The sequence below is a fragment of the Pavona decussata genome, unplaced genomic scaffold (assembly GCF_977016875.1).
Source record: "Pavona decussata unplaced genomic scaffold, jaPavDecu1.1 SCAFFOLD_300, whole genome shotgun sequence".
Classification (NCBI taxonomy): Eukaryota; Metazoa; Cnidaria; class Anthozoa; order Scleractinia; family Agariciidae; genus Pavona; species Pavona decussata.
The window spans coordinates 3,503,210-3,529,398 of record NW_028145697.1 but is presented as its reverse complement, the minus strand read 5'-3'; the positions used below and the strand labels follow the sequence as shown (position 1 = coordinate 3,529,398).

At 39.2% G+C, this 26,189-nt stretch overlaps 2 protein-coding genes across 5 annotated transcripts; one reads left to right on the top strand and one right to left on the bottom strand.

The window, feature by feature from the left end:
- Window positions 1–2,914: 2,914 nt before the first annotated feature.
- LOC146454683 (adenosine receptor A2b-like) lies at window positions 2,915–4,158 on the bottom strand. Its single transcript, XM_085095094.1, has one exon. It carries the CDS (start codon window positions 3,997–3,999, stop codon window positions 2,974–2,976), a length of 1,026 nt encoding a protein of 341 aa, XP_084951220.1. The 5' UTR covers window positions 4,000–4,158; the 3' UTR covers window positions 2,915–2,973.
- Window positions 4,159–12,531: 8,373 nt separating this feature from the next.
- On the top strand, window positions 12,532–25,238 carry LOC146454682 (uncharacterized). Of its 4 annotated transcripts, none has more exons than XM_085095235.1 (5): window positions 12,532–12,641; window positions 12,982–13,050; window positions 18,819–18,921; window positions 22,888–22,977; window positions 23,755–25,238. In XM_085095235.1, exons 3-5 carry the CDS (start codon window positions 18,838–18,840, stop codon window positions 23,989–23,991), a joined length of 411 nt encoding a protein of 136 aa, XP_084951361.1. In that variant the 5' UTR covers window positions 12,532–12,641; window positions 12,982–13,050; window positions 18,819–18,837; the 3' UTR covers window positions 23,992–25,238. The 4 variants fall into 4 exon arrangements, with proteins under 4 accessions (XP_084951361.1, XP_084951360.1, XP_084951359.1 ...); XM_085095234.1 differs by lacking the exon at window positions 12,532–12,641 and adding an exon at window positions 12,659–12,797; XM_085095233.1 differs by lacking the exon at window positions 12,532–12,641 and having other exon boundaries at window positions 12,839–13,050.
- The last annotated feature ends 951 nt before the right edge of the window (window positions 25,239–26,189 follow it).

Sequence of the window (26,189 nt, the reverse complement as noted above, 5' to 3'; positions counted from 1 at the left end):
TATTCAACAGGCTATGAAGAAGGAATGTCTGTCCAGCATGATAAAGTAATCCCCACCATTCTCCTTAGGTAAATCACGCACATTATGGGTCTTGAAGTTTTCAACCCCAGTATAAGAATCATGTAGGACATCACTATCTTGGGTCGATTTCGTTTTCCATGCATGCATGCTTGACCCAGGATATCAGACAACAACATGGTGGTTCCTTCCCGGCCTGTGTTCCACAAAGATGACATAGTTCAACAAACGTAGTCACATGCGTTGGAAAAAAAATGGTTTTCAGTGGTTTGAAGTCTGCCGCCTGGACAACGTCATAGCATAAACTCCCGGTTATTAAGACATCACACTGGATGACATTGGCTGACTGACATCATAGGAGGCGATTACAAGTGCAGTAATAGTGACAGAGCCTCGTGGTATAGTCTCGGTATGAGTGTGTAACAGTACCATTCGGCAACAACCTCTTCGCTGAGTTTTCTCAAGACTTCTCTTTCCTTTAACCAATTAACCCCCTTTTAGTCTGGTTGCAATTTCTAAGGTTGTTGGCATTGGGAAATGTTCACGCTTTATTGGAACATTCAGATCCTTGGGAGACAAACAGATGCGTATCGTGGCCTACCCATTAGCTTCAGAAGATCGATTTCTCACTACTGACGTACTGGATATAATCAGTAGGTTGCTTGACCTTTGCGACAATGTCTCAAGCTCTACAGGCTGGAAAGACTTGGCAATCACATTGGTGGATAGCCTCCCACGCAGTCGTTTTTAGGCGACCCGTAGTCCTTCCTCCCCACAAAAAGGAGAAGGTAATACAAGTCGCCAAAAAACGATTGGTGGACTGCCCATCCAAAATTTTCCATGCCCTCCAAATACATCTTTGCACTCTTCTAGTAATGGGTCTGTGTATGTCCTCAGTACATCACAATCACAATCAAGGATCTTTATTAGGATACTGAATTCTAGCAAAGTTTGTTTAGACACTATTGGCTCATAGCTATACCCTTTAGCTACATTGGTTGGCTTACAAGTGTGTTATGGTCTGCTATGTGACTGGCATTTACAGGAAGCCGTACATCGTTGTCTTGCGGCTCTATGGGTTGCTCATATCCATTTCAAAAATCAGTAATGACTTGTCTCTAGCATTCGGAGAACCCAAATCAGATAACCAGTTGCCTCCTTGCAGACATTCAGAGGCACCTTCATGGCCTGTGAGAGCAATTAGCACGTCGTACATTGCTTGTAGAGCCTGAAGTGTTTAGTAGAACCGTTCTTGAACAGTGGGCACCTTACTTTCTGCTGGACACAGAAAAAAAAGTATTTTTTCTTCTCACAGTAAGCAAAGATCTGACCAAATCCAGGACAAATGCGTCTTAAGTAGGCGGTTTTAACACACTGTAGCTCGTTTATCCTGCTCTTTCTCTGCGATTTTCTTAGCATCCTCTAGCGTGTCCAATGTGAACGCGCGAACATGTTGTTTGCTTTGAATGGTGAGTCGCCACTTGGCGTTCTTCTTCTTATGTCACTGTTCACACTGTGTGCAAACTTTTGATCAGCCAGTCTTTCCGTCGCCCATATCTTAAAACTTTGTATGTTCAATAGGCCCTTGGATTGTAAGACAGCTTTGTGCATGGTTCTTGAAGATCTCGGCGAAAGTTCAGGCATGAGATGAACTAATCAGTGATGCTCGGTTGGAGAGCTTTCTAGTTAATTCTTCGTGCGGTTTCTTTAAGTGGCATTCTTCTGACCGCGATATTGTCGTGTTCACTCCACTGAAAAGACCGCCGGTTATCGTCATTCCAGTGTGGTTTTCTGTTTCATCTTTGAAAATCAACCCAGATTAATGAAAAAACGTCGACGTCGACAATTTCCATTTGCCAAAACTCCGTTTGAATTTTAATGCGATATTTCAGTTTCAAAGGACTCCAGCAAAACGTTTAAGATTTTTGTTACAACTAACAGAGCGCGCGCCAATATATCCTACAGAACGTGCATCGTTCGGGGTAATTCACAGTTTCGTGTACAGACCTCAAAAACATCCGGTGTTTATCCTATCATTTATCCAGTGATCACGTAATAATTTACAGCCCTAGGACATGAAGACTGTTCGATAACATGTATTGTAACTGAAGGTATAAACAAGGTATACTTATAGTAATAATAATAATTATAAAAGTAATATGCAATTACAATAGTTTAAAGAAAACGACGAAACCTTTTAAGTTTACAAAACATGTTTCGACAGAGACTTCTGTCATCTTCAGTCAGTTTTAAAATGTACAAAGAGTTGGAAGTTGAATTTATAATAAGTAGACAAACATGCTAATTATGATAAATGGTGACAATAAATTAAAATGAACATGAAACGTGACAATGACGGTGAGAATTAAAAGGATAATTTTAGATGTAAATGGCGTAATTGTTGATTCAAGGAAGAATGTGCTCTTTGAATATGGAACGCCACTTTTTTCCTAAGTTGGAAAATGGTACAGAGGCGTGATCTAAAATGTGGAAACAATCTAATAAACATAAGGCTCGACAATGTTCAGAATTCTGCAGATGTTTGAAAATGTGTGGAAAAATGCCGGGCTGTTTCGTCGACATAACAGGCATTACAGCCCTCACATGCAAACTTATACACCACAGGCGAACGGAGCCCGTCAGCGACAGGGTCTTTAATTATAATAATAAAAACGAAGTGAAAATGAAGCCGGTCTAACCAGCACATTCGGAGTTTAGTGAAGTATCGTTTCAGCTGACAACCGGCTCAACTGTCTTTAAATAGAATACGACTGCACATCGTTGCATATTACCAGTTATATAATGCTGCAAAAAGTAACTGTAAACCAATATTTATTCTGCCAATTTTATCCGTACCTAGCCAGACGCTGATACTTCACATGGATCAGGAGCGTAATTCTTTTACATAAAGATTTTATTTCCCATTTGAATCTGATGTTAATGAGAGCAAACAAGCTAACACTTAGCTAAAACGGTGCATTGGGTATTTCTCCCCTGCAAGAAGTCCATTTGGATATTTTCGGTAATGACGGCAGATCTTGAAGGTCGTCGATCAGCTTGTACCCGTTTAGAATTAGCATCTCCCTTCAATTTCAGTAATTTTAAGACAGCTTTTCTAATGCCCCTGTTCCTCCAACAATAAATACCCGGGTTGACTGAAGAGTTGAGAAAAACAAGCGTGTCCGACCAAAGGTAGACAGTTTTTAAGTTAGCAGTGTAACCGACAATTGTATATGCTATCATCACTGCTAAAGTAGGTAAATAACACATGAAGAAAATGAACGTCACCCAGGCCACGTTCCGTGCGTGGCCAGCTTCTTGGGCATGTCTTTGTAAAGCTTGGGTACTTGCAATCTGTTTTCGATGGCGTTGAACAACACGATGAATTCCAATTGAAATAAGAAGAAAAGTCGCTAAGCTTACAACAATGATGGTGCACGATATAACATAGAAGACTACGTTGCTGAGGCCATAAAAACGCGATGAGACAATCGACAGTGCTAACAACCACATAAAGAGTGAAATGTTGAGCACTCTCCGTGTGGTTACCAGAGTGTTATACCTGAGCGGAGTGAAGATAGCAATGCCTCTCTCACAGTTCAATGCTGTCAATGTCAAGAATGATACACCGGAGCAAAGCCAAGCGCTCGTCGCAAACAGTGCATGCACCGGACAAGAATGCTTCCCCAACAGTTCTCCGATTTTATAAATGACGAAAAGAGGTTGCACCATTCCTCCAACCAATAAATCCGATAAAACCAGGTTTCCAAGGAATAAGTTCGAGCAAGTCCGTAGAGCTGTTGTCCTAATTAGGACCAATAAAATTATGCTGTTTCCAACGATAGCAAAAACTAAGAATATAGCATTAATGACTGCTGTAAGAACTGTTGTGATGTACAAAGGTCGATCAGTGGCTTCAAACAATATAACCTCAAGAAAAAAACATGTTTTGTTTCCCGGTAGGATTGTTCCATTTGACATACTGGATGCCGTTGGGCAAGCACATAATACTAAACTTCTTAATACCGTTTGCTTTCTGTTTAAGTAAAAAGCGAAATTTTTCAGTTTCCTCTTCCACAATGTCAAACGATGTTCTATGAAAATATCATTATGCTATATTTGCTTTCAAACCGTAAACCCCTCCGGCATTGTATGCTAAACACTCTCGAAACTAAAATTTTGACGTTATATTTCGTCATGAAACCGCAGCAGAAATATCCTGAAATTACTGCATGACTCAGTATCAAACTCGAGATTTTTAAAGCTGAAATAAAAGGAGTGACGGTGAACCTAGAGTATTTTGTTCTAAGACTGGCATTTTAATAGCTTTACCAAGGAATTTTAATAAATTTCTTGCCAAAGGAGTATGGCTTCAACCAACCTTACTAATCGGTGTGCGCTCACAGATTGCTGTGAAACCCAAACAGAAAAAACTCTTACTGAGACGAACCCTGAAACGTACCATAATCACTTTCTGTTGGTGGGGCCCAAATTAACCTTCACCCCTAGTCTTAACAGAAACCAATTCAATCTGACAGGTGGGCCCCGTCATACTTTTCAAACTGAATAAAAACGCTTTATATAATGGTACATTCACACACCTAAAAATAACGGTGAACACAACCGTGGGTACGAAGGCGGACGCCCACATGAAAGCCAGCGAAGCTGGGCCGAAGTGTTTCCGTAGGGTTCCGTGGAGTCTTCGTCAAATCCTCCTGCAACTACTTGGATTTGTATCCCACTCAGTGCTCAAATCCTCGCCTGGACCACGCTTGTAAAAAGCCATTTGGTCAGTCTCCTCAGTTGAGAATTCTAGAAATATTTATGTGCCAGTTCTTTTCCTCTTTTTTAGCGTTCCCAGGTAGAACTGCCGTGTTAAGTACCCCGACACATAAATAAAGTTATAATTTTATTGTTACCATTTTAACTGAAAACGTTTAATCAGGTTAGAATTCGGCGTCGAGGAGAGACTTGGTAACTTTTAGCTCGAAAGTTGTTACGTACTAAACGACTGCGTTGTGGCTGCCGGAATTTTCTGTCTAGAAAACAAATCCTCTCCTAATTCACTTAAGAAGGTTTATCAGTTTGGAAACCGAAATATCGCGCTACTTTGGGGAACCTCGCTACAACGTCCAACCTTTCACAGCATTTTCCGTTCGTTTGGGAGTTAGGCGTGATGGGGAGGTTTTCAATTATTGGGCTTTGTGTGAAAGAGTTAACTAGCTAGACGTTAGAAGAGCGTTAAATGGAAATTTAAACTACAGTAGAAATCCAAATAACTGGCAGCCCTTCTATCCTCTGTTTCCTGATCGAATTCAAGATACCACATGTAGTTTCTGCTTTCGTCTTTGTTTGCTTGCGGTATGGATCAGACGTGCCGTTTATTTTTGGTCTTCCTACAACTCCGTCCCCAGGGTGGCCGCTGTAGAGAGATTTGATTGTCCTGGATTGCAAGCAGTCTCTCTTTTGCTTGATAAACGCGGCAAGAACCCAAACAACTGGGCGAGCACGAAATTCAAAGCGCGAGCGGCAAAGCCGCGAGTAGCGTGCTTGTTTTTCCCCGCGGAATTTCGACTGCTCGAAGTCTACGACTGTACGTCCGTGATTGACAATAATTGTTTATATAAAGGAACTTAATCGTGGATTTTCTTATAGGAAGTCGAGATATTTAGCACAACAGAGGAATTAAATTCCATCACCTCGAACCCGCCTGCCTCTCGCACACCTCTTTGGTCTATCTATCTACCATTAATTTGCCTCCAATCGCCTATCTCCTAATGATCTCAATTTAAGAATAAGAGCATAAAAGCAAGCTAATGCGATTTACCGCCCTTTCCCCTGAGTCTATGATTGACTGGCATGGTGTCAACGTAAGCGGATTTTGAAAGGACAACACAGGCACGAATTTACTATGGTGAACGTGACGTTAACAATGCAAGCTAAGGAAAGTGAAGTAATTTGAATGTCGCAGAACATGAAGTGCGTCATCGCGAAGTTAGGCTCGATATCCGCCGCTTACTCGGGTCCGAACAGCGGCTGCTAATCGAGTCTATCAAGTGTAGACAGCAGACGGAAATATGATACGTCTGTGTTGGGGCAAAGGGCGAAAAGCCTTAGTCTAAACGTCTTTTTCACTGTTTACCCGCCCATGTTAACCGACATTTTCAATCGACAGACTCTTGCCTGCGAGATCGCTAGATCTTTACCAAAGGTTTCAAACCACACTGTACTATATGTTGGATTTTGATGAACACACTAACAGCAAGAATCACACACATACTTGTAAGCTGGAGGAGACCAAACATGTTATCCATTAAATCAAACAGTTCGTGTTATGACTAATTTTTTAGTTGACTGGATGTCTCTGACCCGGCTCACGCAAGAGAAAAATCTTATAACAACCTGTTAAGTTCTCATTCAAACGCTGCATTTTGAACCTCAATTAAGCAGCACGCTCGTAAACGATCGCCACCGCCATTAAAAGTAAGAGAGGATGAACTTTTTCCATCGTTCCATCCCTGCTCAAGGAACTTCTCCAAACCAGGATTTTGGCTATTGATATTACAGTACAGCTGACAAATAAGCTTTTTTCTAAAAAAAATATCATAGCACCACTTGTAGTGTGGGGTAATTTTAACTTAGAATTTATTTGCACCAATGCATTCGTGCAAATGGATCTCGGCACAAAGGGGCGTGGTCTGTGCTGATCTCTAAGGTGTTGCTTACATCAACAGTGACGTTTCATTCGAATCACGAAACAATAAAACCTGTTATTACTACATTTCTTCAGCAAGTAAATGCTATTACGGCACTGGCTTCTAATCAGTACTGATCCGGAACTTATACAACCCATTGCACGCAACCACAACAGGAAGGAAACAAACAAGGACTGAATGACGTCACGAGCTACTAAATCGCTACTGCCGTTCCGTTCTTCCCAACACGTTTCAGAAGCGGAAGCTGTATCAGTTCCTTGTTTCTTGTTTCTGATACAAGAGAAATTTCATGCTGAAGAAATTGAATTTAGTATACATGAATATAGATTTGTAAGTGATTAGTTATGGAAATATAAACACTTGTTCCCAATTTAAAAATAATACAAACGAAATTTATCAACACAACCAGCCGTGTGCGATCATGCGCACTGTTTAGTCAGGGAATGTCTTTTGCGTCTTCTTTGTAATACTTTGTTTCGAGATGCTTGGTCTGTAATTGCATAACGGTTACTGTTTTATGGCAACTGTCAAAAAGAAATTCGTTCACTTTCAGGATTTCACCATCACTCGCTCTACACCTAATCGGCTGCTGACAAGGATCTAACATCTTACAGATCTTCTCCTCTTTTCAGCTGAAAGTTACACCCACTGATACCTGCAGGGTAATTTGATATTTTGATAGTCAATAACGATCAAATAAAAATCGTTAGTCGTCGAAGATTGATATTAAAATATAGATTGATACCGAGTGGTCGGCGTGCTAGGAATTTTAAACAAACAAAACAAAAGCAACACTTTCGAAAGTCAGCTAATATTTTTTTACCTTTGAATAAATACTCAAGGTATGATTTTACACTGACACCAGGCCACTCTAAAGTTACATGATTCTTGCATCCTTCCCCGTGTTCACACAGTCGATGAAAGAAGTTGAAACAAGTACTACCACGCTCCGTGGTACGTGGACTTATTGGTGGGTCAACTGTATTGCCTTATCTTGGTTTTCACCAACGTCAATTTGATTAAAATCTATATGACGTCCCTTTAGTTCCTCATACTTTGTTGAACTACCATCATTAGATTTAATCAAATTGACATTCGGTGAAAACCAAGATAAGGCAATACAGTCGAACCTCCATGTGCGATCATCCGCACCTCTCGTAAGCGACCACCTATTCAAAACACCAAATCTTTCCCGGTCAAAACGCTATAGCTTCGCTTACCGGTGGAACCTCTTCTTACAGACACTTTTCTATTTCAGACAGTTCACTTGGTCCCTGAGAGATCGAAATCGATATCACGAAGCCTACTTCTCTAAAACGGACATCTCTATAATACGGACACTTACTCCTGTCCCCTTGGTGTCCGTGAAAATGTTAAATCATAAGTTAAATTGCATAAGATAGTCGCACATTTAAATGTGTAAACAACATTCTTCATCTTTGTCAATGTTGCGCCACTTACACTCTGCTATTTCGACTAGAAATAGTTTTCCGTACACTCCATGCAAATGGTGTAGGTCACTGGACTCTCGGTCAGTGGCCATTCACCTACCACCGTGATCATCAACAAATTAATGAAATTATTTGGAATCATTTGTCCGCTTTGTGGCTTTTTGTGGATCAATGTGTTTCGCTAAATTATACCCGTCTCAGAGGGTTGATATGATTCTTGTTCTCGGTTCAATCAAGTTCTGTTTTAGTGGTAATAAAGTGGCTTTGTCTCCTTGATCTCCAGTCCAACCTGTATTAAGCGGTAATACAAGTTAACCGCATAATACAGGTTGCACAGAATACATGTTAACACGGAAATGAAGGGACATTTTATAACATTTGATAACTTAGTCTACAGTTTACACACCAAAGCGCTCCCAAAATCACCTACTTGGTTAAGGAACTACAGCGATGAAATGGTATGATAAAGGAGAACATGGTATAGAAACGGACCGATAAAAAATAACGCCAAGATCGTACAGTAAGTACAAGAAATTCAACTTGATTGCCTTGCTCCTGTCTGCCGCTACTTGTGACTTTGTAATTACTGTATGTCCAGCTATGTTACTATATTTAAGTGGTTTCATTTTACAAAGTGACCGTTTAAAACAGGTCAAGATCTGATAGAAACAGCTTGCTGGGACTTAGTAAAGGGTGACAGCGACCGCTTAATAGAGGTGACCGTTTAATAGAGGTCAGAATTACAGTAATTAAGGGAAGTAATTTTCGGGACTGACAACTGACAGCTTAATTATCATTCAGCCTACGGAGCAGGTGCTGCAAGGGGAGGAAAACATGGGTTCCAGAGTTCTTGAGTGTGAGCACGAGACGCGAGCGTGGAGCTCCCTTCAGCGCCTGACAACTGTAATCAATGCCTATGTACTAAATAGATCTAAACAGATTACGTAACACCCGGCTAACCATCACCACACCGATGATAAAGGGAAAACATAAACGCCAAGATCGTAGAGTCAGTATTAGAAATTCAACTTGGTTGCCTGGCACGCTATTTGTGGCTGTTTATGTTACTATATTTAAGTGGTTTCATTTTACAAAGTAGCAAAGTGACCGTTTAAAACAGGTCGAGACCTGATAGAAACAGCTCGATGGGACTTAGTAAAAGGTGACCACGACCGATTAATAGAGGTGACCGTTTAATAAAGGTCAGAATTACAGTAATTAAGGGAAGTAATTTTCGGGACTGACAACTGACAGCTTAATTATCATTCAGCCTACAGAGCAGGTGCTGCAAGGGGAGGAAAACATGGGTTCCAGAGTTCTTGAGCGTGAGCACGAGACGCGAGCGTGGAGCTCCCTTCAGCGCCTGACAACATTACTGTAATCAATGCCTGTGTACTAAATAGATCTAAATAGGCAACAATAATGGTAAGCTACTGTTACGTAACACCTGGTTAACCTTCACCAGTCAGGCTGATAAAATAAAATTATACTAAGTTTTCTTGTGAAAGTAAATGCTGGAATTAGAGCTGGAAGAAAATACTTACAGTACAATATTAAATGAGGTAAAGTTAGCTGATAGTAAATGACTGAAAGTATTTAAAATTGAAATGGTACAGCGGCGAGCTGCCCGCTTTGTAGTCAGGAATTACAATCGTCTGGCGAGCGTAGGAGTTTTACCACACCAGCTGGGATGGAATTCACTTTAACGCAGAAGGAAAGCAATGAGTCCCTGCATGTTGTAAGTTGCACCATCGCCTAGTGGTAGCAGATGGAATGCCGCAGTTAATCCTAATGTGACGGGCCAGCACTGAGTAGCAGAATTCAAATGCGTACGAAGTACCATATTTAAGAACTAACTATCGCAAGTACTCGTTTTTCCCGTGCATAATAAGGAAATGGAACTTACTAGTACCTACCCGAAGATTTTGCCACCCTGCCAAACTTGGACTCTTTCAAAAAAGCACTAGTTTCATGACCGCATCCGTTTGTGTGTTTTGCTTATCTATTTATATTTATTTATTTATTTATTTATTTATTTATTTATTTATTTATTTATTTGCATATTGTTAGCCAATTTATTTAATTTATTCACTTATTTACTTTTAACGACCCCACACAAGAATCTTCAAGAAGACTGAAAAAATTTGGTCAAATCCAGGCGAAAAAGTAGGGACATCGGATTTTGTTCGAGTAAGCGGGGGCTATTAAGAGTTAACCTAGTTCGAGTTAGCGAGGTTTTATTCGTATTCGGAAAGAAAACATCGTATACTGCTTACCCAGGAAATTTCAAAAACGGTTTAAATATAAAACTGAAAAACTCAGTGATAATCGTTTTCTTCAATCTCAAGTCAGATGAATATGATCTCTCCAAACAAAACTACAAGGTTACATGCTAATTAAAGGGAATATGTCATCAGGGGGGCGGTGAACGGAAATTTCGTAGAAAAAAATCATAAACTGTCGCTGTTATCTCATGTATACTTGACATTTAGACATTTAAAGTTGATTTGTTAATCCCCTATAAGTATTCTTTTTTTTAGTCTGCGATACACTCTTTTTTTATATATATAAGAACGTCTAATTTGGGGCTGAGGCTGAACCTTCTTATTATTTTTGGCAAATTTGACTGAGCCTGAAAAGTTCTTAAGATGTTCTCAGTTATCTGTTATAGTATTTCAATAAATCTATGCGGACGTGACCAAGACACCTATTATTTGGGTTAATTGGACAATATAGACTGAATTTTTGCGTGCATTATTTTATCCGTATTTATACTGTTCATTTTAAAAACATTTGGTCGAAATAAAAGTGTTCTAAACTGACTCTCAGCCTGGGTAATGTTCGTAGTATGTTCTTAAACCCTACGAAACTGCTCGAACCAAATCGAACGTTTCATTTATCGAACTCAATCGAGCTTAATCGAACGATTGGGTTGATTGAGTTCGACAATCGAACTCTCACAAAAAAATTGGAGCAATCGAACCCAATCGAACTTTGATTAAGTTCGATTAGGTTCGATGGCCGAAGTTTCCATATACTCGATTAAAAATGATAACAGTAGTGGATCATAAAATGATGTTTCAGCAAAGCTACACGAATCTATTGTTCGTTTCACCTTATTCTTTGTTGTTCTTGCGTGCTAAGAAAGACTTTTCAAAATTCTTGTCTATTTCCACTGCAGGCTCACAACGTTCAATTAAGTTCGATTGGGTTCGGAAATCGAACGCAATCGACCTCTCACACAATTTTTTTTAGTTTAGATTGTGTTGATTACCGAACTCAATCGAACCCTGAATCGTTCGGTGATTTGATTCGATTAAGTTACCGAACTGTTCGAGGAGTAGTTTCGTCGGGTCTTAAATTTTAGTTAATCTCAGCCTCAACGTTCTTATAAAAAAGGTCCTTATCTAAAAAAGTGTGTTTACAAATTTGGGATCGGCGATCTTCCGTCAGAGGCTGTTATTGCGAAATCCTTATCTCATTTTCAAACTCTCGTGTTGATGTTACCGACCGCATGTATAAGAGCATTAACCGTCCATTTCCATGCTATTTGGCAGTTATCCTGATTAAAGATTAAAGATTAACGGGTGCATCACGCCACTGGGAAGGCCGAGTGCAAGGCGGACAAATGCTTCAATCGAAACAACAAAAGTATATACAAAAATAACAACCCATTTCTCCTCCTTCAGTCAGCTGTTTCTTGAACATTAGTTAACAACAATCTAATCCTCCCCCTCCACCCCGCCTTGCTCATCACTTCTCAAACACTCCAACTCAAATTCCCACTGGAACTCGAACTCGAATCCAAACTCGATGATTCAGGGATAGCCTGCAGAACAGGCGTTATTGTTTTGGCGCATTTTCAGGCGAGCGGAGACAAGCAGGATACGAGCGCGGAGCGCGAATCACGCGCAACGGAAGGGGCGCCCCTCCCATCGCGCGAGACTCATGCTCCGCGCTCGCCTCGTGCTTGCCTCCGCTTGCCTGAAAAACGCAAAAAGTAACGCCTGTTCAACAGGCTAATTTAGGAACTACAATCACGAGTTCCTCTATTCGTATTGACTTTGTCGGAAATATCACTTGCCGGTAGGAAACGCTTTATCCCTCACGTCTTCATGACACCGCGCGATTTAAACTCTTTTATGGAACCTAAGGGGAGACAGGTCTTTGAAAAGTTAAATGTCAACCGTTACCGTCACGGAACGTTTGATCTTCAATTCTTTACACATAGCTTACGCAATGCCGATCATGTGCCGTACTTTTTTAGTGTTTCATCTTTGCGGCATCGGCGAAGTCAGTAACTCAAAGGTTGAAACGACCAGCCTTGACAGCAAACCTAATTGGACATCAGGTTGAACCACATTTCTGTTGAAGGCCATATACATTTTATCGTACCCGGAAATCACAGTTTTGTACGTGTTTGAATATCTAAGAAAAGGAAGTATAACGGACCAAGGTCAGTGAAAGCTCCCGCAGAAAAAAGAATGAAAACGATGAAACAGTGATCGGCCGTCTTGAAAACGAATCCGGCCTGTAATTAAAGGGCGAAAAACTACAAATTTAACTACTTAGGTCTTCGTAGATATCCTGTGCAATTTAAAACATGCCAATGGTAAGATGTCAGTTGTGCTTAGAACTGATTTCTTAACCCTGATGAGCGGCTTGACTAATCTGTTCGCTAATTACACCTTCTCAATTCAATACCGCAACTCCATATGGGGTAAACACAGTCAGCGGTTTTCACGAAGCGGTTGAATAAACCGGCTCATAACACGAACGCTTCATTTCCACAACAGCTTAGCTGCATCCGCACAGTGAAAGTGGATCACGAATAACATTGGAAAAGTTTCTACCACGATTTTAAGGTAAGATGTGCTTATTTTTGTTCACTGTAAATCTCATAACACGTGTTGCGAGCTGAATATTCGGAAGTTGGATACATGTTTCTGGGGATATTAAGAGATCAGCGTGTGTACAGTGAATTTCCTTCAGCTTTTTTGCTAGATCGCTTTTCAGGGATGTAGAATTCATAGATCACTCGTAAAAATTCATTAAGATATTGAAACTCTTGAATAGTTAAATGATTGTGAAAGCCATGCCATGTACTTTGCAATACTTCACTAATTAAAAACGGTGGTATATGTACTCATTCCTCCGTTGTTTATGATAAGAAGTTAGTGTTACCTGCCTGTGTGGCTAATCAGCTGTTTTTCTTTGGTAAGCAAACAATTCACTGTCAAATGGTAAGCACCGCTTATTGACTTTCAAAATATCACGCGGCCCACGCCATTCTCTTTATGCGTGCCCGGGAGAAACCCGCTTGACTTCTTCACTTTCCCATCCCAACTATTTCTTTCTATCAACAGGAGAAAATACTCACGACCTCTTAAAAAATACTCATTTTATTTTCTTGGTAATACTCTTGAAATATATTTTTGTGTGAACTTTTGTGTCGTCTGAATTCTGTCTCGGACCTTGGCAATTAAATATCCAATTGTGAGCACGCCGGAATAGGTTTGAAACATACAAAACAGACTTTGGACGTTTTCCATTCACATCATCCCCCTGAATTAATCAAAAAGGCATGGTAGATCTTTTTTGCTTCTCGTTGTTTGAGTGCAATATTGACTCTGTGGTGCTTTCCTCGTGATAAACTGAGAACTCACGAAGCAAAGAGTTTTTGTCATCACATATGTATCCCGGTCAACCGCTGCAAAATATAAAACACTGGAACAGTCTGGTACGTGTCTTTCATTGGATACCACCGTTGTTCTTAAACACCTTGAGGTCGGTCACGTTCTCTCCCTTTGAATACCTGATGACTCCACGTGCATGTGTGAATGGCGTTTTTTTTAACCTCAAACGAATCCATTACGTAAACCTGTTTGTGGTCCTTGAACTTAAAAGAAAAAGCAAGAAAACGAGGAAAACTTTGTCATCGTCGACTGTTGAATATTTGGCGACAAGACATGTCCTCGCTAAGGTGATAAAGCTAAGCTAAAATTGCAGTAAAGTGTACCGTTCAGAGACTACAACCAATGACCGTCCGGCCCATACAGGTGCAACTGTGTTACACTACTGAATATTTTGAGCATGGTTCATGTTATATCGGTAGGAGAATAAAATGATCACAAACTTAAACGGCGGATGAACTAAATCCTCGTAATGATTTTAGAAACTTCACCGTCTTTCTAAAGAAAGACATTTTATAGCTATAGGCTTTCTCTCAAACTGCAATTTGTGGCCTATTTTTCCGACATTCGGATTGAAAGATGTCATCAACTGTGCGCGCCTGGTACCTCTAGTCATCACACAGGCGTCTTTCGGTAATAGACAAGACTTCTTCATGATGAAGAATTCTTCAGTTCTTTTTCACTTTAGATAAATCGTTATCACAGGTGAATGTTACTTTGCAAACACACAAACAAATTAGCGAAAGAGGCAAAACTATTTACAGAAAATATGGTAGCCACTCCTCAAATGTTTATTTCTCATCTCAAATTCCAATAGAGAGGTGATGACTTGAACAACCCCTACCCCACCTTACGAAAGTGGTTCCTTCTCGAACACACTTTTCAATTGCTCTTCTTCATATTAAAATAGCGGAAAAGGAAATTATTATAAATAAATCATTTCCGGGAAAAGGAAATTATCCGCTTGTTAGCCCACTGAGTCAATGATGAAGACAGTGCAACAGTGCTGTCCACTTTCTCCCAGGATTCGGTTAAATAGCGGGTACGCATGCACAAACTTGTGAGCATCTCAATAGAGTCTCGGTAGATTGAACTTAGATGACAACTCGATCAGTATCAACTGTCAGAACAAGATGACATTGCGCTCATTTCCACACACGCCTTAAGGGAGGTCCGTGGGGGGGCGGAATGAAAGAGGACTTATATTTATTAGTCTACTTTTATCCCTTAAGCTAAGGTGATAATGACATCTTAATGCGAAGTCTTAGCGGTTCTTCTAAATAAGATTTATAGAACAAAAGCTCTTACAATTTGTCCGGCAGACTTTAGTCTTGAATGTTCTGTCTTGTCTCGCTTGAAGGTATTCAGTGGAAATTGAGTGCATAGCGGGACACCGGACATCTTTTACTCGATCACCAGGGACTTGATGTTTTGAATGTTTAGTTGGTACGGTGAATATAGATGTTGTCTCAGTGAAACAACGATATGTTGATTTTCCGTTTATTTGTGAACAAATCGTTCTTTTTCACATGTTTATTGTTTCCTGGGGAAGTGAAGGGACATCCGGCACCCTGGAGGGTGTGGTTTTTCGCCGTTTGGTCTCTGTGGCCTGAGATTGGATATTTTTACCGGATATTTTTTTCTTGCCAAACGGAAATAGTGTATGGTTTTTGCGCAGTTTTGGCCGCGGATGTAGTGTTTAATCGTTTGGTTGTGTTTCCCGCTACAATACTGTAGAATAACAGTGATTTCAAAGAATGCCTAACACGGTGAAATAACCTTACACCAGTTTTACACTCAGTTTTTTTCATTTTATTGAATGAAAGTTAAAAGTTCGGAAGTAACAATATTTTATTCCCCATACAAAGTCTCATAACGCGTTCAAATTCTCAACGCAATTCTGTAACCCAACAGCGCTTACACTCAAAGGTCATCGCCTCACTAGTAATTCAAAATTATTACTCTAGTGACACAAACTTTCAGCTGCCTGTGCCTTCGGTCTTCGGTCTTCGGTCCTCGGTCTTCGGTTTGTAGACACCCCTGTGCGTAGGCGGAAAATTATTCAGGTCCTTAGGGAATACTCCGTTTCGACAAGATCGGAGGGAAAAAAGAACAACAAAGCTTAAAATTCTTTCTAGTCACCAAAGAGAATTTTCAAAAGAAAAAAGAACACAAACCTTTCTGTTCTTTTTTTCTTTTAACTAAATGATTGCTCAAGTTTCTTTTAAAACCAGTGAACTGTCCTAGAAGAACCTTTTTATAGGCGTAAAAAAAAGCAACAACACCGATATGTTTCTAGGCATCAACATGTTGGTAATAGAATCCGCAAAACAGTAATCAAAGACATTTACTTCGGCTTCTCTTTTACCACCGAGTCGGCACCAGTAAAGGAAGAATATTAAACGGCCACTTTATCATATAACAGTGCTATCGATAAAATGAAGGGGAAAAAGTGACGACTTACATCTCATCGGCCAGACAAGACTAGGAAACGTTAATTACAATGTTTGAACTGATAACAATCCACGTCCACCTCTTTAGAGAAAATTCTGATAAACGAAGGCCTAGGTTAAGTGAAAAGAAAAATTTTAAGTTAAAACTTTTTGTAAAGCGAAATAAAAAACGATTAGAGAGCGTATGGTAGGTTCAATATATGATAGCTTTTCAGTCTTCTAAAAACGATCAGGAAAGCCCAGTGGTTTATAGTAAGTGAGATACCCCTTAAATTCGTAGGAGCTTGAAAGGAATTACGAAGACCGTTTCTTCTTTTTTTGACAGCGCGAGTAACCTTTAAAACCTATCTGTTTTAGAATTCGACCTAAGTGCAGTTTCGGTGCACTTTAATACCACTACAACCACACAACTGGTCACTACTGGTTTAGTCATTTTGCTTATTCTAGCAATTCACTATGTTCTTTTAAATTGGTTTTGGTCCACTTTATGTAAAACGAACCCGAAGGCTGCAATTGGCGGCAGCCAAACCCGGCCTACTGAAAAATGACTTTGCTGAAAAAGCAAGGTTGCTTCATTTGTGTTCCCGCCACGTGCTGACTGAAAAGAAAGCAGCTGGTTGAAACGACGCTGCGCAGATAATTTCATGCTGAGCCTCAAGGTGGAGCTGGTCTGTCCTTTTGCAAGATGAATTAGTTATAGTTCCTCCTTTTTTATATATTTTGTCGCCGAACGAGTAGACATATAATATAGACTTTATGCAATAAAAAAAATGACCAACTTATGTAATTTGAGGTCATTCGTGTTTGCTAAATAGGATTTTTACTGACTATTTAATGCCCTTTGTTATCCAATAACTGTAGAGTATTTGTTGTCCTAACAAATATTGATCTTGGGAAGCATTAAAATAATATCCAGAAATTTCACGTGAGGGTTTTTAGTCCTAAAATTCGATCAATTTCCGGAGTCATCAAGAGCCACCGACAGCTCATAAATAACTTTAACTTTCAGTAATGCTTTGTCGATGTAGTGTAGGTTTTCAGGGTTTCAACATATCACATAGGTCAACGATTGATGGCCTGGATTGATGGGTCAACGCTATGCAGCAGATACGGTTGATTTGGTTTGCGTCAAGGTTTGACGCGCACTGAAAGCAAGACACGTGATAGGGTCTTCCATCATCAGTATGAAATCCGGCGAGTTATTTCGGGTTATTTCACGGGAAGGGAAAATAAACGAATTAAATCTGGTAATGTCCGCAAGCAAAACGCTCCGTAGATTTCCTCTTGATGGATTTCCCTGGATTATATCCGATCTCGTGATCTTATTATGATAACAAGCATATCACGGGAAGTATACTTTGCCAGATAATGTGTGGCTTTAGAAGAGCGTTGTATGACCACTAACCCGGAGGGGCTGGGGCAACTCCTCGTAACATCCGGTGGAGGTGTACCAAGGGAGTCACGCGTTTCTAAGAGTCGAAGTATTTTGCGTTATTTCTCATAGTTTTCTCTATTTCCTTTAAAAATCGAGACGAAAAACAGAAGATTAAATGTAAACTTTTATTTATTTTTATTTATCAACTTAATAGGTTTTGTCAAGAGAGGGTTTTGTCGAGTATATTAGAGCCCCAGCGAAAACCTCCCTGAAGGCCTCGCTTAAGTCAATATTTCATTCACCCCCCGAACGGTATTTGGCCACTTAATTAAGAAGGAATCATTCTAATTGCATTTCCGCTCTTTGACCATTGAAAACGAGGCCGGTGGGATAGATTTAAAACAATCGTCACCCTACAGAAGACAGTCATTTGAGGTCGAGGATTTGTATCGTTGTCGCCAATAGTAGACGGGCATCTTAGCATAATTCACCTTGAAATACAGGAATTTACGAGTGTATTTGCCAGGTAACTAAATTTTTAGCATTTTCAGTTCGCAGGCGTCTTAAGTTATAAGTTAACAAATTACAGAGTAATAGATTTGCCATGGTAACAATTTTGCTTTGCTATTAATATCTACTACAGGATCAACTTTCCATTAAAAATGAAGTTGTCTTTGTTAGTCTGAATCGTTTGTGAAATTGATCAAAGCTCAGTGAAATTAGTGCGCAGATTTCGTACAAAATATTCTATTCTTATGTTACAATTTGTGATTTAAAGCAAAAGGATTACGTACTTTATAATCTTTACAATTCAATCGAACAGCCTTCATGTGGTAGATTTACGGGTGTGTATTCGCATGACGCATGAGTACATAACTTATATTATAAAACTCAGTTTTTTCACAAAGTTCAGTTGTTGCAGTGTGATTTAAAGTGTGATGAATTGATGAGTGGTATTATCATATTACTTTCTACTGATTTTCAGTGAATTATATTCTTTTCATAAAACACGACGTCTTCTCACTTAGCTACTGATCTCTTAATTCCCCTTTGAATTGTCATCAAAGTTATGTTTCTTATCGTTTGTTTGTTTTACCTTTTTCTTTCTACAGTTAATTGGAAAGATAAAGAATGACGATTTCAAGAACTTTCTGGATGAAATTTCTCAGTGTCGTGCTGATAATTATCGTTGTTCTTGAGAATACTGAGACCAGGGTAAGCATTGCAGTATCTCTGTATCGTGTCACTGCCTGTGGTCCCTTCAACTTATCAAAAAATGACTTCATCTCCTTCTTAGACAGAAACATAATATTGCTAAGGAGTTTAATGGTTGCTAAAATATGGGAATCTCACACACACACGTTGGGAAGCACTGATCTCCGAGAGAAACCGGAAGAAATGTGCGAAGCTAAGTCAAATGAAACATTAGCACTGCTAAATGTCACATTGTAATCCCGCCAGCCTTTCGGTCCGACAAGATTTTTAAAAAATGCCAGGATATGGGTCCTTGGAAATATTAACTGTTCTCAAGAACAATGCAAAGCTAAACACTTAGTCCGCGTAAGTGTTATATTGCACCCCCACGGAACAATCAAACAAAAAACGGGAGCATGCTATGTCGTTTAATACAACTATGAAATGCCAAGTATGTCTGCTGTGGAAAAAAAATCTTTATCATTTTCAACACCAGTAAGGCCAAGGTAGCTCTGAATATTCGTTTGCTGCATGCGGAAGTGAGTAGAGGCCCATAAAACATAAGGAAACTAGTGGTGCAATAAGGGAGTCCGGTGATAAATTGGAATGAATTCAAACTACCTACGCTTTACTGAATATTAACCCAAAATTAAATCGCCACCAACTTCAGTACAAGATCTTGCAGAACGTTTTCAAAGTCGACACCACCGCAGACTATAATTCAGTATACCCAAAACCTTATTGCAGCTTTTTCTAACGTGGTATTTGTCGACTGTCTCACCGACTCGCTTAGTTAATTCTTTAAATAAAAAAATATACATTTGTACCTGTCTGTATAGCTAAGTGCTTAAACTACAATTTCAGTTCTTTAACCTTTCATGAACTTTGATAGACGTGTCTGCATATTCCGACCTACATTTGAGTTTGCCAAAAAAAAAACGAAATTCTCTGGTTTCGTGCCAAGAAATCAAGGAAAACTTTAAATATGTTTCCTCTTAGGACACTAAATCAATGCGAATTCAATCACGTATGAAAAAACGTAATAAATAGGAGGCGATTACCTTTCGTTCGTCAAGCAACCTTATAAAATTCCAACACGTTGGTATTCACGGGTGATTTTTGGTCAATTCAATCTGGTGAGCCTCTAAGTTTCTCGTTTTTCGTGTCACTCTACGTTTTTCTTTGCATTGTTTGTTTCTGAGTTCGTTTGTTTCTTTGTTTAATATTGAAATAAAGTGTGACAATTACATGGACTTTCGCAGAAACCAGCATTATCTTGAATCAGAGGAACTTTTGTGCCGGCCGGTCGATGACATAAGGCTTGTTGGGGCACTTACTCTTTGATATTTCCGCCAATTACGGAACAATGAAACAAACGGATAAATTACCTAGAAACGGAAACCAGGGAGCAAGATGTTGGCCTACCAAACTGTACACCTTTATGTATTAGTTGTGGAAGACCTGTATTTCCCGGGCGGATGAACTAGTTATAACAAACTGAATAACTTTCGTTCATTTACCATCTTCTTTCAGCAAAGGTGGTTATAGTCAAATTTCTTCTGTTATTTTGAAAATCGCAGCTTCAAACCACAGAAAGCACTAAAAAGGCAGGATGATTCCGGGAATAAATGGATTATTTGTTCGCACGTTGAGGGGCGTTTCCGTTCTATATTAAGAGATCCGGAGTTGTGACCATAGGTTAAGGTTAAGGTTTTAATATGTGGCTAAGTAGATGCAAGCTTTATTTGATTCGCAGTTCATTGTAATCTGCAACCAGTGACTTGGATTTCACAGACGTTAAATGATCAGTTGTTTCAGTTATTTTCTTGGAATGGATGTAATCAAACTACACCCTGCAGTCCGCATGTCATCATTACTTCAAGGATTAATCTAAAGTGTAAGCTTGTACAGTCGTGAAGGATTATCCCTTCGTGTACATACCCACAGGGATTACATCCGGTGCACGATAATGTTATAATTAATTGGCAAACTACATGTGAACCTCTTTTTTAATTTTCGGCTCTGCGGTAGAAACATCAAGGCAACTTTCTGAAAAACATTTAACATTCATCAAGCAATATTGCATGGGTTGCATGTAAAATGAAAATCAAATACAATTTTTATTGCTGAGGAAAGTAGCATGCTTGTGTCCCCACCATATACGAACATCTACAAAAATGTGCATTTTTGCTTCCTTTAAAACAATATAACCGCAAACATGGCATAGCTTTGTTGTGGTATTTCTGCCTGCAACAGCATCAAAAAAAAAAAACTGCACCGAAACGTTATGCCGAGGGCACTAAGCATATGACAAAAAACGCATCATATATATCCATTAAAAGATAATATTTCTTATTGAGACAATCTGTCAACATGGATTCAAGTCTTATCCAACAGTTAATTCTAACTGGGAGCATGAACGCGAACAGTTTATTCGCTTGCTCAGCTGCAGGTTTAATGTTCAGAACTGTAAAAAGGTTTCTTGATTTTTATCTTGTGGAGTATTTTGGGGATTTCTTTGCAAGTTTCAAGAAACCAAGTTTGTCCGATTTTTATGAGCGGAACAAAGAGCAACAAATTTTGCATTGCTGTTATTGTTCTACCTTTTTGTAAAGTAAAATAAAGAGAACTTACTCATGTGCGCAGTGCTTAGGCAGCTTAGCTGGCGTCATCATGGTACATTTCTCAACATACGCACGGCTGTGCGTCCATGACGTGTGCAAATCAGACAAACTCGGGTTTCCGTCGCTTTATAGTTTTTACATAGTTCCCCCAGCAATGAACGAAAGTAGTGAAGAACAACCTGATTTTTTTCTTGGAATTGAGTCTTCTCTATCTGTATCCTGCACAACGTAAACATCGCGATGAATCGACACCCTAGTTCAAACCTTTATTTTTGATTTGAACATTTGAGTACTTAAACCGATTATATGGGCTTGGACACTCGTTTGTCTACATTTTCATTGACTTTAAACTAATTCAAAGAAGTAAATTTTCATGTTCATTGAAAATTTACAACTTTACAATTTTAGATGAATCATTTTCGTTCAGACCATACCATTGTGACGTGTTTGTAACTAACCAATAAGAACCTTTATTTTTCTGTACAACACATTGAGAGAATTTTCCGTGCACCACTTTGTTGTCACCATGTTATAAAAGAATTGGTTCATGCTTTTAGCTGTGCATCTATCTAGTTATGGATGCACTTGGGAGGTTTGGAGAGCACTCAAAAAGCTTGAGTTGCTTACGGCTACGCCTAGAGCAGCTCTTACGCTTCTCTCGTGCTCTCCCAACTTCCCGCGCGCATCCATAACTCGATATACGCACGCTAAGCATGAACCAATTCTTAATTAGTTGAGACTTTCTTTAGATGCTCAACGGATTTTCTTTTCTTTTTTTAGACACAGCTACGTGCGCTAAAATTTTATTTCTAGCGCCAATTTTACAAAAAGCCGAAAAATATTTGGCTTCTGGAAAGCGCATACAGCGAACTGTTCGCAAAATTTATGAGTCAAACAAGAGAATAAAAACGCGAGGATAAAAGTCCCCAAGTGGCTTATAAATTTACATCGTAGAAAACAGGTCTCAAAATAAAAAAAAAAGTATTCAGAATTTTGTTATGCCATCGCTTTAGCAAGCGCACAGGTAGTAGGCAAAATTCGTCAGCCGGCACCCACCGACAAATAGTGAATGTGATGGGATGCTTAATTCGCCAATCATTTTGCGCGCTTTTCCAAAGTTGCGCTTTAATCTTATTTCTTGCCTGTGTAACTGCTAATGCTGTTCGCTGCAAGACAGGCACGAAAACTAGGAAGAAAAAATTCTCAAAATTATCCTCCCTAAATTCCTTTTGCAACTCGTGTTCACGTGCCCGTCATTCAGACTTTGCCTATGCACAAAAAACACCCCAGCAACACAGGTTATTCTCTGGAATAAAACAACTCATAAAGCCACGTGATTTTGACAGATATTTTTTTCTTTCAGCCGTTTAAGAAGGCAAAAAGAAAAAATCACCCGAGTCATTTAAAACATTGTGGAACAACAGGCCATCCTTGTCAACCGGGTTCAAGAAAGGTAAGGTTTTATAAAAGATATTCTCTTCCAAAATTAGAATCGACATTGTCATACTTGTTTGCAAAAGGGTAGTTGACATCAGTGTCATTCAGTTGGAAGCCTATTTTCAGGCTACCCATTTGTTTCGTTGTGGGCTTGCCTCTCTTTCAAATGTCCCTGTACAGGGGGGAAGGGGAATTGCAAAGGCCACTCCAACTACTGTCGTAATAGCAATATTTTGTTGATTGAGGTTTGCAACTACTTCAGTCAGTTTATCCTGACACTGTGCAGTCTTCATCAGTTTCAAAACAGTTATGGTAGGGCTTGAAAATGATCATTTTGAGAGATTCCTAGTCTGAGCTGCGTAATTAATAAGGCGGCAAGACGTGTTAGTACACTACTACCAGTACTCAGCAGAATGATTGTTAATTTTTGTCAAAAGAAAAAATGGCAGAACCCTAAGGAAGAGACAGCTCGCCATGCTCGTCCAAAAACTCGATGGATCATCTTTTTCTCTCGTAATCGTAGCAACAAAGAAAGCCGGTTTCTTTATAAATGCATGCTCAGGTTAAAAGCGCATTTAAATTATTCACTGAAAAAATGCGCAGTGCAATCTCATTTTTGAACCCTTACCTTTTGCCAAGAGCAGGACGACTCTGGGTGCAAAGTGTTCCGTTCTCTACAGTGTATTCCCCGAGTGTGGGTTGCCAATTTGTCAATACAGCTTCCTAGTCGCCTGAAGACCTAACAAAGTCGTTTGCCAAGAAACTAACCCTTTCTTCTCTTATTCCTGTCTAGTTATGCTGCGTCACGGGATACACTTGTAAAGTAACTGAAATTGCCTTAAATTTGACAAAGCCGCAGAAGAAAAGAAAGCAAAACATCGGAGCTTGTCAACCAGTTTTACCGAGACCAAACAAAGAAAAAGAGATGGAAGAGCGTCATCCAACTCCAACTCCACAAGTGAAGGCCAAACCAAAGGTTCATTCCAATTCAGAAGTGCGTTCTAATCATTCTATTCCATTAATGCTTTGAAGAAAAGAGTGTTGGTTTTGTTTTGTGGAGACTTGAAGATCACCATTGCTGACTCCAAAGAGAACAAAAAGGATATCCGAGGGAACTACAAAGGAACGTTTGATTACTACCTTGATTAACTGCCCGAAACAGAGTTTAAAAACTGTCTAAGTTATACTGAAAGGTTTTAGTCTTCCTATTTCAGCATTATTTATATCTAGGAAGTTTATTTATCCCCCTAGCAGCAGTTGTTTGAGCCAAGAAAAGCATGGAAAAGCCAGAGAGAAAAAACCAGAACAAACAAGGCTTATGAAAACAATAAAGAAAATAAGAATAATGGAAAGAAAAACATTAAGGATTGACTTCTTTGGTCTTTCAATGTAGTCCAGGATAACGGCGATGATAGATTTATTAGAATATTATTCATGTCAGTTTTGCAGTCAAGGCAGATACATCCTTTTACCAAACCATTAAGTTTGGACTTTTTTAATTCCATCAGTAAGGAATTTTTAAGGCAAGCTCCCTGTTATTTATCTTTTTAAAGAATTGTGCAAGTTATTCGCCATAAAATTAATAGGTATTGTTTGACTTGGATACCATACTTCAGAGTGGTTTAGCAGTTATTATTCCTCCACCCACTCGATCCTGGATCCTTTTCTCTTTTGACAGCGCACAAGGTCTATAGGTTGAAGACTAATTAAACATAAGTGTGCTACTCAAATTCCATTGTAAGGGTCAGACATCAAGATTTAATCCATACGCTCATTGTGTATTGTTTTTGAGAATGAGAAGGCTTAAATTTCTTACTTTTAAATGTCTAATTTCTTGCATACAACAAAGTACCATATTTGGCTGTGCAGCTGCCATAGTAGATTACACTGATTTAGAATTGTTAGTTTAAGTGTAGCGTTTAACACGTTTCTGTTAAAGGGAACTCAAGTTAGCCTTATTTATAAAGAACTATGTTACTGTTCCCATATTGGGACTTGTGTGTTTTTAGATGCACTGATACGAAAAGTTTAAAATTCAATAGATTGTAAAGTAAAAACGAGTGTGTTATGTCGAATAATAAATTCATTTCACGGATTCATGTATTTGATTCATGCCCCAACAGCTAAAGAGCGTTTTCGTTACTGATTTAGTAAATGAGTTGCTCCAACAACGAGTATGAAGAAGTAAGAAGGAACTGCAGAAATACAATCACACATTGTTATAAATTAATTAAACATCCCGGTGTACTTGAATAAACAGGATTATGTTTTAAAAAACTGGACTGTCGCCTCGAATAATTAACTTATCTGAGCTTAATTCTCCGAAATAATCATCATTTGGTTTATACCTGGTTTCAATAAAGCATACAACCACATAACACTCAAAAGGTGAAAATAAACAGACGAACCTAACAACGGGATTTTGTTTCGATAGCAATTAACCTTAACTATGCCCCTTGCCCTTGTCACCAGTCTTCGCACCTGCACGCAATCGCCGTTACGTAGCTGCCTCTGCAGCACCCGCCCCCATATTACCTGCAAGCGCCTCTTTGTTTCAATCTTTCGGCTGTGAAGCTACTTGCGAAACCATGGAGAGTCAATTTTTTTGGTATAATGCATCGGCTTCGAAGAGACTTCAGTACTCTAGTCGCTTTCTGGGTGTGTTTTTTTTTTTTTTAATTTCCTTATTGAGTATATATTTGACTTCGTTTTGTTTTGGTTTTTTTGTTGTTGTTGTTGTTGTTTTTTTTTAAATAAATTACAATGAATTAAGGGCGTTTTTGTTTTGTTTTGTTTATTTGTTTGGTTTTGGGCGGGGGGGGGAGAGGGGGCATCTTCCGGAAATTCTACAATCAGAATAATAATAATAATAGTAGTAATCAGAATTCTTTAACAAATGCCAGAAGAAACATGCCTAGAGTCATACGTTTGGACTTACAATTTCATATAACTAACTACCATAAAAAAGAACTAATCACAAACTATTGACAATTGTGCAAAGACAGCTAGATAAAATTAAAAAGGCATCTATTCACAAAACAGCGTTTATGGCGTTTAGTTCTGACACGTGGCAGGGTGTAAGGGTGTCCCTTTTCCTAAGGCTTCTTGATCTCTGGGTTGGAAGCAGTTCATGAATGGGATGAGTATTATCAGCAGTTATCGTATCTCATAGTAGCCTATCTTTGATAGTGATTACATCAGTTATAGGTGTATATTTGCTGAATATAT

Excerpts from the sequence above, each read along its gene's own strand:
- LOC146454683 (XM_085095094.1), bottom strand. The coding sequence starts at position 3,999 with ATGTCAAATGGAACAATCCTACCGGGAAACAAAACATGTTTTTTTCTT.
- LOC146454682 (XM_085095235.1), top strand. The coding sequence starts at position 18,838 with ATGACGATTTCAAGAACTTTCTGGATGAAATTTCTCAGTGTCGTGCTG. Across the intron at positions 18,922-22,887 it reads TTGAGAATACTGAGACCAGG|CCGTTTAAGAAGGCAAAAAG; the intron begins GTAAGCATTGCA and ends TTTTTCTTTCAG. Across the intron at positions 22,978-23,754 it reads GTCAACCGGGTTCAAGAAAG|TTATGCTGCGTCACGGGATA; the intron begins GTAAGGTTTTAT and ends ATTCCTGTCTAG.